General features: G+C 41.5%; 1 protein-coding gene across 1 annotated transcript in view; it reads left to right on the forward strand.

Moving 5' to 3' along the window:
- The window catches only part of LRP1B (LDL receptor related protein 1B), a 1,602,836-nt gene that overhangs the window by 946,452 nt on the left and 638,787 nt on the right, over positions 1–17,597 (forward strand). The window contains exons 19-20 of the mRNA XM_090045827.1: positions 10,181–10,261; positions 15,754–15,921. Of these exons, the coding sequence (XP_089901953.1) occupies positions 10,181–10,261; positions 15,754–15,921 (249 nt within the window). The remainder of the gene's footprint in view (positions 1–10,180; positions 10,262–15,753; positions 15,922–17,597) is intronic.

Genomic DNA, 17,597 nt, shown 5'->3' on the forward strand with positions numbered 1-17,597 from the left:
CAGAAGCAATATTTCCCATTAATGTAACATATAGTTATTTAAAATTAAAGTGACTTGAAGGATTTTGACATTTATGCATCATTTTAATAGGATTTTATACAATTTTTTATATATATTGACAAAAATTTTATAGCAAAATTCAACTTTCTTTTGTTTACAAGCTGCACGGTAAATAGGACAGTCCATGTTGAAGTCTGTTTTCTTAAAAGAAGAAAACTTCACTTTGATTTCCTCTAAATTTGTGAAATCCATGAAGAGCATCCCTGCATAAAATAATTCATTAAAGATTTACAGGGAGCAACTTTCCCTAAAATATTTCCTTGGCTAGGAATGGCTGCATTTTATGTCAACTGCTGATACTGCTGACATAAGAAGAATGGGTACATCGTAGGGACAGAGACAAATACAGATATAGACTGCATAATTTTTAGCCTTAAACATGCAGCTAGTGTTCTATGCAGTTTTTACTCTTTTACATATATTGGTAGTCCTTTACTTATATTGGCAGTATGGTTGATTTCTTTGGCAACTTCAATCATATGAGTACGGTTGCAAACATCCCAGGGCATATAATCTTTGGCACATGTTCATTTAATAGTGTGATTGGATCTAGTTCCCAGTCCCAGCAGTCCTGCCTTTTGTCATACCTAGGGACCTACTTAAATTGTGATTTTGCAGGCATGGCAAAAAACAATGGTTTCTGTGAAGACTGTGAAAAACGGCAGTTTCTGTGATTTTGCATAAAATTGCCAGGAAAAAAAATTAACAATAAAATGCTGACTCTCCAGTGGGAGCCAGCAGCCATCACAGCCCAGCTTTGCCGCCTACTACTGGGGCAGAGCAGGCTGCTTTTGTGTGGTCCTGCCCCTCTCTGCCAGTCAATGGTGAGGGGCAGGGCTTCATGAAGGGCAGCAGTCTCAGCAAGTCAGCAGCAATGAGTGGGGTCCCATGAAAGGCAGTCCTCTTGGCTAATCAGTGGTGAGGGGCAGGGCCTCCAGGGCCTGTCAGCCAATCAGCAGTGGGGGATGGGGCTGCCACGATAAGCCCATAAAAATGGCAGCTGGTGCTGCAATTGACCTGTGAAGTCATTCATCTGCTACCTCAATTTTGATAGGTCCCTAGTCACTACATGTATGTGGTAGGAGACACAGTTGTTCGTATCATCCCAATGATACTATTACTAATTGCTAGTTCTTACAGAGCTCAGGATCATGAGTTCCTCGGCTCCCCCTATACCAGGAAGTTGAAAGCCATATGCCTATAGCCTGTCATGAACCCGAGTGATCCCAGGGCCACTCACCTGATTGAACAAATGGAGTCTGGAACTGCCTCCAGTGTAGTACGGTGGTTGGGACCACACAAGAGTCTTGGACCAGCTCTGGTGTGACTCCTGCCACATGTTCAGTTTAAGCTGCAGTGGAAACCAGTGGCAAAAATATTACACATCTTTTTATGGCTGTTTTTCTGTTTTGTCACATTATTAATTTCTTGAATGTACGTCAGGGTTACTACTTATAGCACAGTTAACAGGTAAATTGTATCTTATTGAGAGTATCAAAGTCTGACGCATCATACCGTTTTGGGTAAAAAAAAAATTATGAAGTGAATTTCTTCCCTTCTCCCCGCCCCCCCATCCCCTGCCATAGGCAGTAAGCTATCTGCATATTTTATTCATGTCTGATGCATTAATGGTAAGGAAGTGCTTGGGGAAACTGCATGTAGTGAGGAGTACTGTCACAGTCATACCTCTTTCCATGCAGGCTTTCAAAGACCTATTTTTGGCTAGCTTAGATCCATATGGTCTCTTCTGCTTTGAGAAAGTAAAAAGAGCATATGGAGTGTGTTAAGCTAATAGCAAAAGAGGTGAAAAGAGAGAACATTTAGTACAAAATCAGGATATCAAGAACAAAATTAATCAGGATAACAAAGGAAGTAGGGAGAAGACATATCTTGATTGCATTCTGTGCTTGGTACTTCAATGCTAGGATCCAGGGTAGTAGTAGTAGTAACAATAATCATCATCATAATAATAAAAAGCAATTGGTATTTCTCATTTATGAGTATAAATTTTACCAACTGATATTACTAAAGCCTAAATAAGATATTCACACAGTATAGGTAAAAATATAAATAAGTATAATTTACAATAGATAAAGTGGAAGAAAAAGGATGGAAGGAATGTTATTATGAGACCTCTTTTAAATTACCAGTACCAAAGCAAATTGTCTTGGAGGTGTATGGATCAATGCTCTAAATGAATGCACAACATTGGGTGCTAATGGTTACTAGATATGGAATTCTACCAGTGAATAAAATGGATGCACCTATCTATAGAAGTATAGAGGTAAAACTCTGTTTCACCTTGAGGGTGTTCAGTAATGGGAGCTCAAGGCCTCATGCTGCCCATAATAAAAATGTCCTTAGAATTTTTTAAACTAATATGGATAAAAACTTCACAACTTGAACTCAAAGTATTTCACTTAATGGGGGCAGAGGTTCTATTTTGGACCTCAGTTGATAACAGAATAAAAATAAGTAAATGAAATCATGTGATAGAATGAACAAATTTATCCAAACTATTAAATTATAGCAGTAAAATATTAAAGCAATAATTATATGTAACCACTTAAGATATACATATAGGTGCTTTAACAGGCCCCAAGTTTTTTTTAAAATTTCAAACAAGTTATGGGCCAAATGGGTTGGGATAAAAAATATTAACTGGAAAAATATAAATGATGATTGATTGAAAATGATTTAAGAAAATATTATATGAAGCTCCTTCCTTCTCCCCTTACTTCTACATCTCCCTTCCACCCTCCCCCACCCCCAAAAAAAATTAGGAAGGAAAAGTTATGTAAATTAAAAACCAACCTTGTTTATAGAAAAAGTAAAAGTGTATTAAAATAATATAGAGAGCATAAATGGAAGAAAGGAAAGTTCATAGTAAAGAATATAAATTGAAAGTTATGAGTTTTAGAAAAAAGAAGGAATCAAATAAAAGATAAAAGAAAAAACAACAAGAAATCTGCAGTTAGGACAAAAAAAATCAAATAATTTTGGTAGGAATAAAAAGCATACTAGCACTGGTGTTTGTTAATCACTAGAAAGAAATGGTAGACCTGACTGTAATAATGTAGAAAATGTGGAAGTGTTTAATAAATATTTATATTCTTTGTTTAGTAGAAGGGAGAGACATAATGTTGGGCTAGAATGTATGGTGCAAAAACCAGTATTTCAGCAGCCTGTTAAACACAAGCTGCTAAAGGTAGATATTTTCAAATCAGTAGGTCTGGATAAGTTTCATCTAAAGGTTTTAGCAGCATTGTCCAAAGACCTCTGTGGTTAATTATCATAGATTTCCAGTAACCAGATAGGCTCAAGTCATATTTATGCAGGTGTAATATACATCAATTTGGTATACTGATGTAAATTATACTGGGACCCAGAGCAAGAAGACAAACTGCTCTTCCAGGATAGCTGCATAGTGTAGGTGGCTATTATGATGTCTCACCACTAGATTGTATGGGGGCAATTTATAGCCCATTGGCCAGGAAAACCCGCGGACATATGACAGGTACCTAGGGGTAAGCTGCAGAAATGCAACACTTTTACCACCCCTGTAGTTTTAAGCTCTGCTTTGTCCAGGGGTAATTCTACACAATATTCAAGTGAGTTCCACCAAAGTCAGACCTAAGTGTGAGATCACACATTACAGTTAACAGATGCTAATTCTAAGGAATGTTAGTCTGTATGAAGGTTAAATAGTGCTGGTGATTAGTCACACGTTCAGGTTTAATACTCTCTCTGGTGTGCACTGCTCAGACCTGCCACTAGACAGCTGTTGAGCAGGAGCATGGCTAGAGGTGGGAGGAGGTGGGGCGGGGGTCCCCCAGCAGCCAATCACCAAGCCAGCGGTGAAACTGGAAGTGCATTTCTGCCAGCACTTCCGATTTCAGGGCTGGAGCTTCTAGGGGGTGCATGGCCAATCTCAGGGGGTGCACCTGCATGTGCGTGCACCCCCTATATGCTGCCATTGGCAGTGCCACCCTGTCAGCCTGACAGCAGTGGCAGCAGTAGCAGTAGCACTGGAGTAGTCCCCCTCCCTGCCTGCAGCCTGGACCACCCCACATACCCAAATCTAGACCCACCAGCCCCATAACTGTCTGGCAGTTCCTTGCCTGCCTCCCCCCTGCCTTCCCTATAGTTGAAGAGCCTGACCAGGGCAGGACCTGGGCATACAGAGGTGGCATGGTCCACAGGGACCCCACGGGCACATAAGGATGGGGAACCTTCCCACCAGCACTTCTGTCATTCTCAGGCTGATTGGCATTGCAGGGCAGTAATCTGGGGGTGGAGGGGTGAATAGGGGCAGAGGGGGCAATTGGGGTAGCAGGGGAGTGATTTGGGATGGAGAGGGCAATTCGGGAGGCAAAGGGGGCAGTAGCCTGGCATCTCCTCATCCACCCACTCTCCCTTCCCCTTACTGCTTTCTTCTTCCTTCCCTTCCATCCTGCCCCCTTTCACCCCTTTGCCAAGCCCCCCTCCCTCTGGCTTCTCTACTTTGCTTTACCTCTTATCTTTTACTCACCCCATCCCCACCTAACTGTTGCCCCGATGTTCCCATCTGTCAGTCTGGGCACACTGAGTCCTGAATGATAGCTATCCCACCTGGAAGCATCACCTCCTGGGATATTGGAGTACTGGAAATTGGTGGTTTTAGCTCAGCTGAACACAGAAGTTAACTTAATTCAAGCTAGGAAGCACAGGTGCAAAATAATCCTCATTCAAAATGTGTAGCTTTAATATGTCTAAAGGGTATTTAGCTCTTGCTAATGAGCCTTAATCCGTAATTGATCAAGTTTTAAGTGGTGGTAAAGTGATCTAATTGAAATGTGTAATCTCACCCCAAATTGTATGTTCTCTCCTTTTCACTCTAGCACAAAGGCCAAACTAATTGGTGCAAGCATATCATGTGTCTGTGCCTGCAGTTGTGAAATGCAGGGGAAATTCCAGGGAACTGTGAGAGAGTAAATGTACCAGTTTCTCAAAAGGGTAAACAGAATGACCTAAGTAATTATAGGGCTATTATTTTGACATTGATCCCAAGTAAAACCATGGAAATAGTTAATGCTAGGCTTGAATCATAAAGAGTTAAAGGAGGAGAATGTAATTGACATCAATCAAAGTGAATTTAAGAAAAAATAAATCTTGTCATAATAACTTAATATTTTGGGGTTGGTGAAGGAAGGAGCATTGAAATAATGGACTGCTTAAGGCATTTAATCTGTTGCAGAGTAACATTCTGATTAAGAAATGAGAACTGGGGACTGGACTTAGTAGACCTGTGAGCTCTTTCTGCTTATATTCTTTCCATGTAATATAAAATTGACATGATTTACATGAAGTAAATTAAAAACTAGCAACCTAATAGTTTTCCAGATGAGATTGTGATGGGCACCATCATCAAGCAAGTATACTTATCTAGGGGTATGATGCATTTTCAATCAGTGTTTTGTTTTTTAAATTGAGATTGCCTGCTTTTCAAAATGAGATGCTTTTCTCCGAGTGGGATGTCTTGTGGTCTGTTATACACAAGTTAGATTAGATGATCGCAGTAGTCCTTCCTATCCTTATGATCTATGAAATAGTGTAACATTCTGTCATATTATAACACTGAGAAAGTGATTCCATGCTTTCTTATTAATCAGTTAATATAGTCATATAGATATATAATTTCATCTTCATAACTTCTTTTATAAAACTTTGTGTCATCCTAATGGCTCGTTTTGAATTTTACTTATGGTCAATTTACCAGCCTTCATTTCACTCTTTCAATTGATCACATTTCACACATTTCCTGCACATATTAATTCTCTGGTGGTTTCATTCTCTAACATTATAAAAGTAGCAATGTACCTAATTAATCTTTCACTTCTTATTCTGTATTACAATTTGATTCCAAGCGTGAACTTGCCAGTAGGATACTGACTGTCAAAAAGCATTCATTTACCAGTCATACTTTTATGAAATAATGTACAGTATTCTTCATATTCAGTATGCTTGTACAAGGCAAAATGATGGATTCTTCTCTTATTTTTGGTTCTTACCATGACAAAACTCTCTTCGTAAACTGTGTTATCCCTCATACATTTGAATAACTTTGGCTCCCCCTATTGATTCAGCAGTTTCCATATACTTAAAGTCATAGTTCTGCCACTTGAAAGCTGTGGTGGTCATCATCAGAAATCTCCCAACAATGTCATTTTAATATATGCCACCTGATTCAAAATATAGATGCAGCAACTTCTAAGAATCAAGGCAGCTTGGGAGGAGGGTAAAACAAAGTTAACATTACTGTGATTTTTTTTAAAATTAGCATTTGCCTGTCCTCAATTTTGTGTGAAATAAGTCCTTCATATCCTACGCCCTCTAACTGGTGGGAAGGCTGTATGGAAAAGCTGAAAGTAAAAAACCTTAACAGTGGCAACACCACACATTCATGCACATGCACACGCAACACAACCCTCATAAAATGCTCAATGAAATACAGGAAAAATCCTGATTCAGTTCAGGTGATGATTTGGCAGAACAGCATAAAACTTAAATGTGACATAGAGGGCATGAAACAAACATTTCAGAAGGAGAATACTAAAACAGGGGCACTGAAGACTGAGAATTTATAACTCAAGCTCAAATCAGCAAAAAGTTCTGAAATTACCCAGGTACGGTATACATTAGATAATTTGGGTAAAGAAGGTAGAAAACAAAGTCAGTGCATCTCTCTGAAGGAGAGAGAGAAGATATGCTTTCCTTCATAAATAAATTCATCAAGGAAATCTTGACTGTAAAGAACTCAGAATTTGATGTCAAGATAACAAGTTCCCATCACAATTCATTTTAATTAGTTCATGTCTCTTTATCTGTGCCTCATACAGACAGGTGAACATAATAGAGAATAAAGTTACTGAGGGATAGGCATCCAAAAAATGGGAAAGAAAAGTGGAATCCAGCTTTAATACACTAGTTGCATGTGATATTAGTTTGATTCGTGCACCATGTATGGATAGTAAAAAGCTTTGAATAAAAATTTGTTTGGCATGAAAAGATGAAGCACATCCATAACTAATTTTCACGTCATGAGCACACCTTTCTTATTTGTCCCAGGGCAAATATATGGTTGGTACAATCATGCTCTTCCCTGCAGAGGGGGAAAAAAGACCTCTTTAGGCAACAAAAAGATCTCTCCAGGACTTAACAGAAACCGGTGATGGCTGGAATTTGTACTTTTGTACTACCTAGCACCTTGTATGGTACAGAACAATAATTGCTTCTTTTCAGTCGTTTGATACTCTCTCTGAGCTCCAAATTTTATTGATTGCTAGGTGCAGCTGCCTCACCTCTTCTGATCCCTGTTTGCCTCATCTGTAATTCTGCTTAAGTCTACTGCTTCCTCATAGCTTTTTTACAAGATATCAAATTTCAAGTAACAGCCATCCCTGCCTCACATGCAAAGGCAGCACACAAGGAAAACTAAGTTAAAAAAATTCAGTGATTAGAACAAGCCTAGGATAGTAGTCCTAAATGAGTAGCATAAAAGAGAGCATACTGTTTGTTTAAAAGAACAATCCCTTTGCTACTGCAAGGTTATTTCCTGTTGTGTGTTTGCAGATTTGAAGCTGGGTTTTATATGGATATAGCAATTACAATGTTTACTGGGAGGCTTTTTCATTGTCTTAGAAAAGTGAAAATGTCCTTGTTTCTCAGGGTTCTACATATAATTTCATCCCATTTGTGTTAGCATCCTTTTGACAACCCCTAAACAATTCCCTTCTAGTCGCAGTGCTAAAGTACTGCTACCGTAATCTCCCATTGTCGCTACTTAATTTTTTATTTTTTGTAGGTCCTGGCTGTATTACAATGGAACATTTGATCAGTTGGTTTCATTATTTACTTTAAACATGCCTTACTTCCACTTAAGCATTCATACTGAGGTAGTAATAGTCCTTGACAGAGGACTGCCAATGCAGTATTCATGTAGAAACGCTTTCATTTTAAAGCATTGCAATCTATTCAGTTGGGTTCCTCCCCCCTCACTTTAGATTATGCAAGCAGTAAGCTTTTTTTAAAATTCCTACACAGGAGATAAATATAATAATTCACGTTGCAACAGTTCAACAAGAATTCAGGTAACTTGTAGTAGTTTTTTGTAGTCACACCAGTAGTCTTTATTACTGGAAGGAAATCTGTACAAACCATCAATATGCTTTCTCCATCTATGGTACTAAGGCATTATGGATAAGTATCTCTTGCACGAGAACCTGAAGCAGAATTTTACAGGAATATAAATTGAAAAACAGAAATTGCATTTGTTAATGTAATAAATGGCATGCTTTGTAAGTGTTCCCTTCGCTCCCCCTCCCCCACCCCAGCCTTTACATTAAATGAGTTTCTGTCTTTCACTAGGAAAGTGCTTAAGACTGTATTTATACCATTGAGCAGACTGGGAAGAGGACAGTAACAAAAGTGACAGTAGTCTAGAAATCATGAAGTGCAAAGAAGAACTGGGATTATTTAGTTTGGAGAATAGAAGACTGAAGCTTCAAATAAAAAAGTGTTTTTATGAAAAGGATGGTGATCACTATTCTCTGTGCAGGCTTAAGTTACAAAAAGGAAGATTACAAAAAGGAAGATCTAGGAAGAGCTTTCTAACTCTGGGTGTGATTATGTTCTGGAAAAGGTTACCTAGGGAGGTTGTGAAATCTCCATCCTTAGAAGTTGCTAAGTGCAAGCAGGCAAACAGCTGGCTGCTTCTGTCTTAAGCAAGGTGTTAAATTAGATGACCGCCGGGCCCCTTCCAGCCCTATATTTTTATGATTCAGTGTCAACTGAGATGTGGTATACAATTTAGTATACAATTCTTTATAATACAGTTTTGTAAAATTTCAAAATTCTACTAGCTTGAAGCACAGTATTAATTGAAAACACAGGAGATGTTGCAGCTACATGGAAACGTTACACTTACATTGACTTAACTAGGGCCTGACCCCCCGCCCCCAGCTTAGACGGTGTTCCTGGCACCGCTTCTGGCACGGGCAAATGTGTGCACAAGCAGGACCCAATCTATGATCACACAGCTTAGAGCAAACCGTGCAATCGTAGATCAGGCTGGTAGCAGCCTGCACATAGCAGAGGAAAGATTGCATTCCTGCTTAGGAGGACTGGGGCAGCTGAGGAGGAGATGTGGCTGATGAAGAGGAAAGGCTGCTAGGAAGGAGAGGTGAGAGAGAAGGAGAGCTGTAGCACTGAGTTAGAGCACCCTCTCAGGATCTGGGAAAAGACCATCAGGTTTGAGATAAGTGTTTGTTGTTTATATCTGTGCTTGGTCAATGGGTTATGCTGCGTCTTGTGGGGCACGTTTTCCCAGGGAAATAAAGGCCCGTATTGTGTAAACAGACAACCTGCCACAAGGTCCCAGGAACATCTGCATGCACCCTGCATAGCTGCTGAAAGGATTGAAGGAACGTTGCAGAATGTTGCTGTGAGGACAGAAATCAGTGCTGTAACAGCAAGAACAGCACTTGTTCATTGCCCTAGCATTGAAGAGAGCGATTGACCAAATGCATCCTAAAATGTGGGTAGCGGGCAAGTGTACTTTCAGTGTTTCTGACTTGGTTTATACACCTTTACAAGTCCTTCTTTTTTTTGTACGAACACTGGACTTGTAGATTTCCAACATCAAAATTGTTCATTGCTCCTCGAACGACTGGTGACAGTAATTTATACTATCCATAGTAGCCATATGTAAAGGCTGATTTTTTTAATTGTCATACAACTGCCAGCTCGCAATTCCTATATGCATTTTTAATGTTTCCTTTTTTATCACTTGTCTTCATTTTCTAATTATTCCATCTCATATTTTTTGCCAGCAGCCAAACTATGACATGGCATATTTTATGTTAAAAATATTAAAATCCAATATTTCTTGAGACTATCAGGCTACATGTTATCATTAATATTATGATGCATATATTTGACATGAATGCAAGTGATTGTAAAGGTTTTCTGAATGTTTATGCATATACAAGGGAGGGGGGTCATTAATAATACGTGGGGTACGCATTAATGCTGATGCAACCATTAACACATTTCTTATTGGACACTTTCACACTTTCCGCAGAATTCCCAACTTGTGAATCACTAACTCAGTTTGTATGCAAAAATGGAAGATGCATTAGCAGCAAATGGCACTGTGACTCAGGCAAGTACCAAATGTTCAATCTTCAGCGATGTGATTAGGGACCTCAGGTTCTTCTGATTAAAAAAAAAAAAAATGTTCATTATTTCCCTCTGATATGGTAAATCAAGCTTGTAGCCCAGCAAAAAGTAAGTGTGGTAGATTTATTTTAGTGACCTAAGATATGAAGCTATGAAACTGAGGTCATATAACTAGGATGATGCAGTAGAGATGGGCAGTATTCTTGGGGTCAAATAGGAACATTGCTGCAAGTATACCACATTGTGTTTGAGTAGAAAGCAATATGGTGAAATATTATATGAAATGACTAGGTTTCAGAACATTTTAAAGGAAAAGAATAACCTCAGGAATATGTCCCCTCTCTGGTATGGTCCAGCCAGACTTAAGTAGCTTTTTTGGAACCTTACACAGTGCACACGCGTTCTTTAGCATCTGAGTAGGTGCTGGCACTTTCTTTCCTTGGCCTCTCTTAACACACTCCTGGTGCAGACTCTCTGTCTATTATCCCTTCATGAAACCTTGCAACTCAGTTTTCCTAAACTCCTAGAACAAGTACTCATGTTTCCTCCCCAGTCGCTTAAGCCACTGATATTATAAACAAGGCTTTCCCAGAGCTCTGATCTTAGGGACTACGCTATACCTCATCAGGAATAAGCAGTAGTGTAACTAGGACAAAAGATGGGAGCAACAGCCCCAGGTTCCACTTTTAGAGGGGTGCAAGAATGGCAGCACCTGAGGAGCCTGTGCTGTGCTGTGGTGGGGCCAGCGTGCAGGGAGCTTCTCCCCACCGCAGCCACGGAAGCCCAAGCTGTTGTCTCAGCATCAGTAATCAGAGCCCGTTCTGTGACAGGTAAATCTTTGCCACCCACCCTGGCACACATCCTTGTCACTTTGCCCAGGGTACTGAAATAGCAAACTGTGCCTCTAGGAATGAGTGGTAGTTGAAGAATCAATATGCATCATTTTACTTGGATAACCCAAGTAATATACAGTTGCAGACAAAACAATAAGTAGCTTATATATTTCCAGGCCTCGGTGACCCTATCATTCTTGAGCATATTTTGGGCTTTGGCCCTAATCCTCTAAGGCAGAGATGTCCAAGTCCTACATGCCCAGAGACTACAGGTCCCCCTTGCTACATCCTTGCAGGGGGCATATACCCCCCAGGCTGCTTGCACTGTGGGCCTTCTGCCATGCTGCAAGTGTCCTGCCTCCCCTGCACTATGTGATGGGCACCCCCGTTGCACCATGGCAGCACCCTTGTGCCCTACACATTGCATGGTGCCAGGTATCTACATCATGCCAAACAGTGCACACCCCTTTCTAGTTCTCCAAGCAGCATGGACACAAGCTGCTTCAGCCCCATACCAGGGGCAGGGGCAGGGGCAGGCAGCAGAAGCTCCTTCAGATACAAAATCTCTCTCATCCCATCAGTGGAGCTGACACCAGTCCTGACTTCACTGGACTAGTTTTATACCCAGTGAGGCATTCCATCATGCAGTAGTTCATAAAATGAAACATAATGCTCTTTCCATAGACAGATGCTCCCAAACATCACAGCGTATGTTTTAGCTGAACATGTATGCAATACTTGAGTGAATTTATTTTATTGATTTTTTTTTTCCACCGTCCCTTGATAATCATAGTCAGAATATAGGCATTCCCATCCGGCAGTTATATAGTAACTGAAATCATTAAAGTAATAAGGGCACTCTATTTATCCCCTTATTTACATACTAATCCGATTCTCTTTTTCTCCAATAATCTGGTTATAGACCAATGATTCTCAACCAGGGTGCCACAATACATAGGGGTCCTTGAGATGCTTACAAGGGTGCCTTAAGGTACCACATAATGTGAGCACTGGTAAGTGTGCAAGCATGATTCATAAGTAGGGACCTGAAAAAATTGTGATTTGTGGACTGTGCAGAAATAGTGAAATTCACCCCATGCTGCAATTTTTAAGGGTCACGAGCATAGGTGGCAGAAGGCCAGGGTTAATGTGGCTTAGTCTCAACAAATGCAGGTCAGCTCAGGTGCAGGCTCTGGGTGGCTGCAGCAGAGGGGAGGAGGAGGACCATGCACAGACAGACATGGAGCCTGCAGATGTCCGGGATTGCAGCCAGACAGCATGCGGAGCACCGCCCACCACAACAGGTAAGTCAGGGAAGAGATATGTGTTGGGGGGACAGATCGAAGGCCCCACAGTTAGGGAGGGAGTGGGGAAGAAGCAGGGGCAGGGGATAGAGTGAATGGGGCCCTGGGGTGGGTCTTGGGATGTTTTGAGCCTAGGTGGCTCGTTCAAGGGCATGGGTGGGCTCCCGCCACTGTGCCTCCCAGATTTGTGTGTGGGGTGGAAGCGAGCTGCCACTGTGGGCTGGGCTCTGTGCCCTGCTGCCACTACCTTGGGAGCAGGAATGTGGCATCGTGGCAGGCGCATGGCATTGTGCGTGGCAGCCGGCTCCTGAGGCATGCAGAGCCCACCCTGTATCGGCAGCCTGCCTCCTCCCTGTGCACAAATCCAGGGGGCATGTGCCCTCCAGACCTCTCCCAAGGTGTGAGCAGTGGTGGGAGCCCAACTTCACCCCTGGATGCCGCCCGGGCTCCAAGCATCCCACGACCCACCCTGGGGCCCCATTCACTGCAACCCCTGCCCCCGCTTCTGCCCCACTCCCTCTCTCACTGTGGAGGCTTTGATCTGCCCACCTTCCCCGACTTCCCTGCTGTGGTGGTTAGTGCTCTGCACACCATCTGACTGCAATCCCAACTGCCTGTAGGCTCTGTGTCTATTTGTGCATGCCCGTTCCTTTCTCCCCACCCTGCTGCAACCACCCAGAGCCTGTGTCCAGACTTCCCTCAAGCCCTCGTGCTGCGCTGGGTTTGGGGTGCCAAGCCATGTTAGCCCCGGCCTTCGACCACCTATGGTGTGTGCCTGCCTGCTGCACGTGCCCAGGTAAAGTATCATTTTTCACAGCATATTCACAGAACTACCACTGATCCTGGCAAATGGGTTCTGGTCATTCCATGAATATTTCATGAAAAATGATACTTTACCTGCACACGTGCTGCAATTTTTGTACAAGAGGTCTGTGATTTTTCTCGGGGCCCTATTCATAAAATAAGCCCAGAGATTTCAAATAGGAATCTATAGTGTTAAAAACATTTTGACCTGCTGTAGTCTTTCTGGGTTTTTTGCAACAGCAAAACCACTCAGTCTTTCTAAATCAACCAATAAGTGAAAACTAAGCTGCTTTTTCCAACAGGTGCCTTAAATCTAACAAAGATGCCTTGAGTCTAAAGAGTTTGATAAATTCTGTTCTAGCCGCACAGTAGGGTTTGGCCAACATTATATTACATTGAAACAATTCTACCCTTTTTTTACTTTCAAAATGGGCCTTCCTTTACCAAAAACTGAACATCTCCAGTCTAGTCCACACTAGGCTGGCCAGTCTTAGTCCAGAGTGGGTGGAAGAGCCTGTGAGAGAAGGAGGAGATACAGCCTTGAGAGGGACATTAAGGAATGGCATGTTGTAGATCACATGGTTTTTGTGATCTGCCTCAGGACTTCCCAAAGAGCAGCCTTATTCAGTTTTTCTCTCTTGATGGATCCCTTGAAGCCAGTCAAACCAGTCTGTGGCTCAGAGGGGGCAAGTCCATGGCTTGGGACCTTGGCTCCTTTCGTCCCTGGCTGCCATGATCCATGGCACCTCCCAACCCAGAATGCTTATTTGATCTTCTCGTAGCACAGTATTTTCTTCTTTAAAGGTGGAGGATCAGAGTGCCAACATCCCAGAGAGAACAGCAGACTGCTCAGCTCCAGAAAAACAATCTTTATTGTGCCCTTGCTGTTCCCTGTGTCCTTCCTCGGACTCCAGTTTGTTCTCCCTGGAGCAGTTCCTTTCTCTCTAATCTGTTCTCCCTGGAATTACTTCTTTTTTCTTTCCAGCTTGTGTCCTCCCTGGGACTACCCTTTCTTGGAGCCTGACTGTCTTTCTGGCACAGCCAACCGCCCTCAAACCAAACTGTCACAAAACCAGAGTGTTAACTAAGGGACTGACATTCGCTAAATCAAATTAAACATAATATCAAAAGAAACCAATCTCAGTTCAGTCTCTGTGGCCTGCTGCTAGGCCCAGACGGGTATCTCCCTCTAGGTTGAAAACAGCATCTAGATGTCCTGCTTATGAACCTATATACAGCTGCTATTTACTTCCACACATGCTCCCCTTGAGCTTTCATAAAGTATCCCAACCAGAACTGCAGGCTACAGCTAGGTCCCTGTGCTGCTTTCATCACCTCTCTCCCTTCTTATAAAAATCGAACTGAACTGGATCACTATGATCCGTGAACAAAAGAGGTGCATATAATCACATTTCCGTTACTCTTTATGTGAATCCCCTGCATTCTTAATCCTGTAGGGCCAGGCTTCATTTTTTATCAGCTTGCAATTGGCACCTTTCAGTTGATTTAACAAGGCTCGTGGTGAATGATCTGTGTACGCTGTGGACTGTTTCCCAAACTGGCAAGGGAATTAAAATGAAGAGTTGGTAGGGATGGGAAGAAAATGTTTTATTTTGTAGAGATTCTGAATGTGAGCTTGGAAGCAAGGTGGGCTGGGATAGCTTTTAAACTTTTAATTTTGGGGGCAGGTTGTTTTGTTATCCTTAGTTTTAAAACTTTATTCTATTTTTGTAAGTTATGTTATCTTTTATTGTAAGCCACCTGCAGCTTTTTTTTTTTTTTTTGGCAGGAGGAATGGGGGAAGTACACCATATAAATCTAATATAGAGATAAATAACATGAAGAGTTTACAGGATGCTTTGTCCCTTTCAGGAAGCCTTGAGGATAGAACTAAAGAGCTGGGAACATGAAAACACAGGTCCATTAACTAGATTGGGGCTGTCCAGATTCTGAGCAGGAGGTGCCCCCCTGCAGCATTGCACTGCACTGCACCACCGGCCCCCACCCCCATCCCGAGTACCCTGGGTTGCAGGCTCCTTCAGGTGTGCAGGCCATGATGCCCTACCCCGCAGAGGGCAAGAGCCAAAAGCAGCAGCTGGAGGAGGGAGAGGGGGAACCTGGGGTACGCGGAAGTCTCAGCAGTAGAAGGGTGACGGGGTGGTGCCTGGATTGGGAGCCTGTGGGCTGCAGGTTACCCCTTCAGGGCCTCATGTGGCCCATGGGACACCAGTGGCACAGCTACAACTGATAAAGAGCAGCAATAGATACAGTTAAGGCAGGGAAAGGGATCTCTTACCTTAACATGAGTAACTCTTCCATAATCCAGCAGAGAGGGCAAAATATATGTAGCAGTTCACACACTATCATTTCTCTGTTTTTGTTTTGTTTTGTTTTTCCTTGGGATGTTTTAAGTATAAAAACAGCAAATACAAGTTCAGTTGCACACATGTTTAACTGTTGCTCATGAAATTATTGTTCAACTTAAATGTTTGAGTGGCTAAAGCTAGCCCATCTTAAACTATGAATATTCACAGATGATGACTGCGGGGATGGGAGCGATGAGCTGGGCTGTGTTCACTCATGCTCTGCTAATCAGTTCAGATGTTCTAGTGGCAGATGTATCCCAGGTCACTGGGCTTGTGATGGTGACAACGACTGTGGAGACTTCAGTGATGAAACCAAAACAAACTGCACCAAAGGAGGTTAGTTGTTTTTCTTTTCTTGCTTAATCCCTTCTTAAAGCTTCAGCATAAGTTAGTCACAACATTTCTCAACCACTGGAAAAATGAAAGCATTTTAAATAATTTGTACAAATAGTTGATGATGGATATTTAAAATTGGGCACATCTTTTTTCATAACATGATTGAGAAGCTTTCTTGCTTTTTTTAAAGGGAGAAAAGAGTTGCATCTTGGAAACAGAGAACAGACCTGACAGCCAGTCTGGGGAGAGAAAATTTAGGTTGCAGATTTGGGGGGGGAGGGGTGTTGGGGTCTTTTTTAGGTTAGCAGGAAAGTCAGGTTTTAGCAAGAGAATTATACCTATCTCAATTAAAACGTACAGGTAATCAAGGAAGAAAAAAGCCCCACTGCTCGTCAATTTAAGAAACAAACAAAAGCCTATTTTCTTACATTTTCAAAGTATGTCTGAATTCAGGAATCTATATTTTTATGATTCCTTTGCTATCCCTTTAGACACACATTCACTCTTCCACCAGGTGAATCATTCCCAAGCTTCCTTTTTTCACCTAACTACAGCAGACTGGTCCTGTCTTCCTCTCCCCTCTATGCCTGTTTAGCCAATATAGCCTTGCCCTCCCAGCTGAGTAAATTGTCTGTATTCTCTTCTATTCTTTCTCTTTTGTGAAGAAGGAACTTTTCTTATACTCTTTTGGAAATCAGACAACCAGGTGATTGAGCTGAAGGATATGGAGAATGTTGGCTTTGAGTAAGGTAGCTGAAAGTGAGAACAAAGTTGGAGGGTCTGAGAGAAGTGAAGATGATGGGCTGGGTCAGACCATGCCATTGCCTTCTCATACTCTCTCTGTCTCAGGCTCAAGGGAAAGATCAGTTTTAGAGGATATCTGTTAAAAATGCCAGGGGACAATTTGGTTCACAGCTTTTAACAAGCTTTCGAAATTTCAGATGTAATGTGCTAATACAAACATACTGTGGAAGTGTGATGTATTAAAAATAACTTGTCTTTTATTGAAATAAATTGAACACAACATTGACAGTTTTACTTCACTGAATTACCCTAAACATGACTCTTGTCCTGTTAACAGAGATACATGCTGACTAAAGACACACTAAGCAAGGCAACATCCCATCCACTAAACTGCAATATCTGTTTTTACATAGCTGTTCAGATCAATATAATAAAATAAGAATTTCCTATAAATATTTCCATAATAAGAAATACAGAATACAGTGCATCTTCAAATGTGGAGAGCACCGCTAAAAATGAACTTTCATTCTGTAGTTAATAAATTCACTGTGGTGTTTGCATGTCTTCCTGTACTTGCACAAGAAAGACTGAAACGAGTAAAATGCTGTTTGATTTTTGAAAATTGATGTTTTAGTCCTGCTTATTCTATCAACGATAGTTTAAATGGGTACTTTCACTGTGTTTTCAAGGCTTTATCCCTTTGTCCATGAGGTCCTATAATGTATACGTAAAACAGAAATACCTAACGCTTTTTAGATTTAAAGATTTATTACTGAATAAGTGAAAATCAGAAGAATATGTATATTACCTTGGACACCCTGTAGCAAGCTCTTAAAGTGGCAGTAAACCTTGTTGCATGTGAAACTTTGCCTTCACTTATGAAAAATATGCCCAGGATTTATTACTCAGACTCCTTTTGGTAAGCTCAGCAA

The sequence above is a fragment of the Crocodylus siamensis genome, chromosome 4 (genome assembly GCF_052110815.1).
Source record: "Crocodylus siamensis isolate JL-2025a chromosome 4, ASM5211081v1, whole genome shotgun sequence".
Lineage (NCBI taxonomy): Eukaryota > Metazoa > Chordata > Crocodylia > Crocodylidae > Crocodylus > Crocodylus siamensis.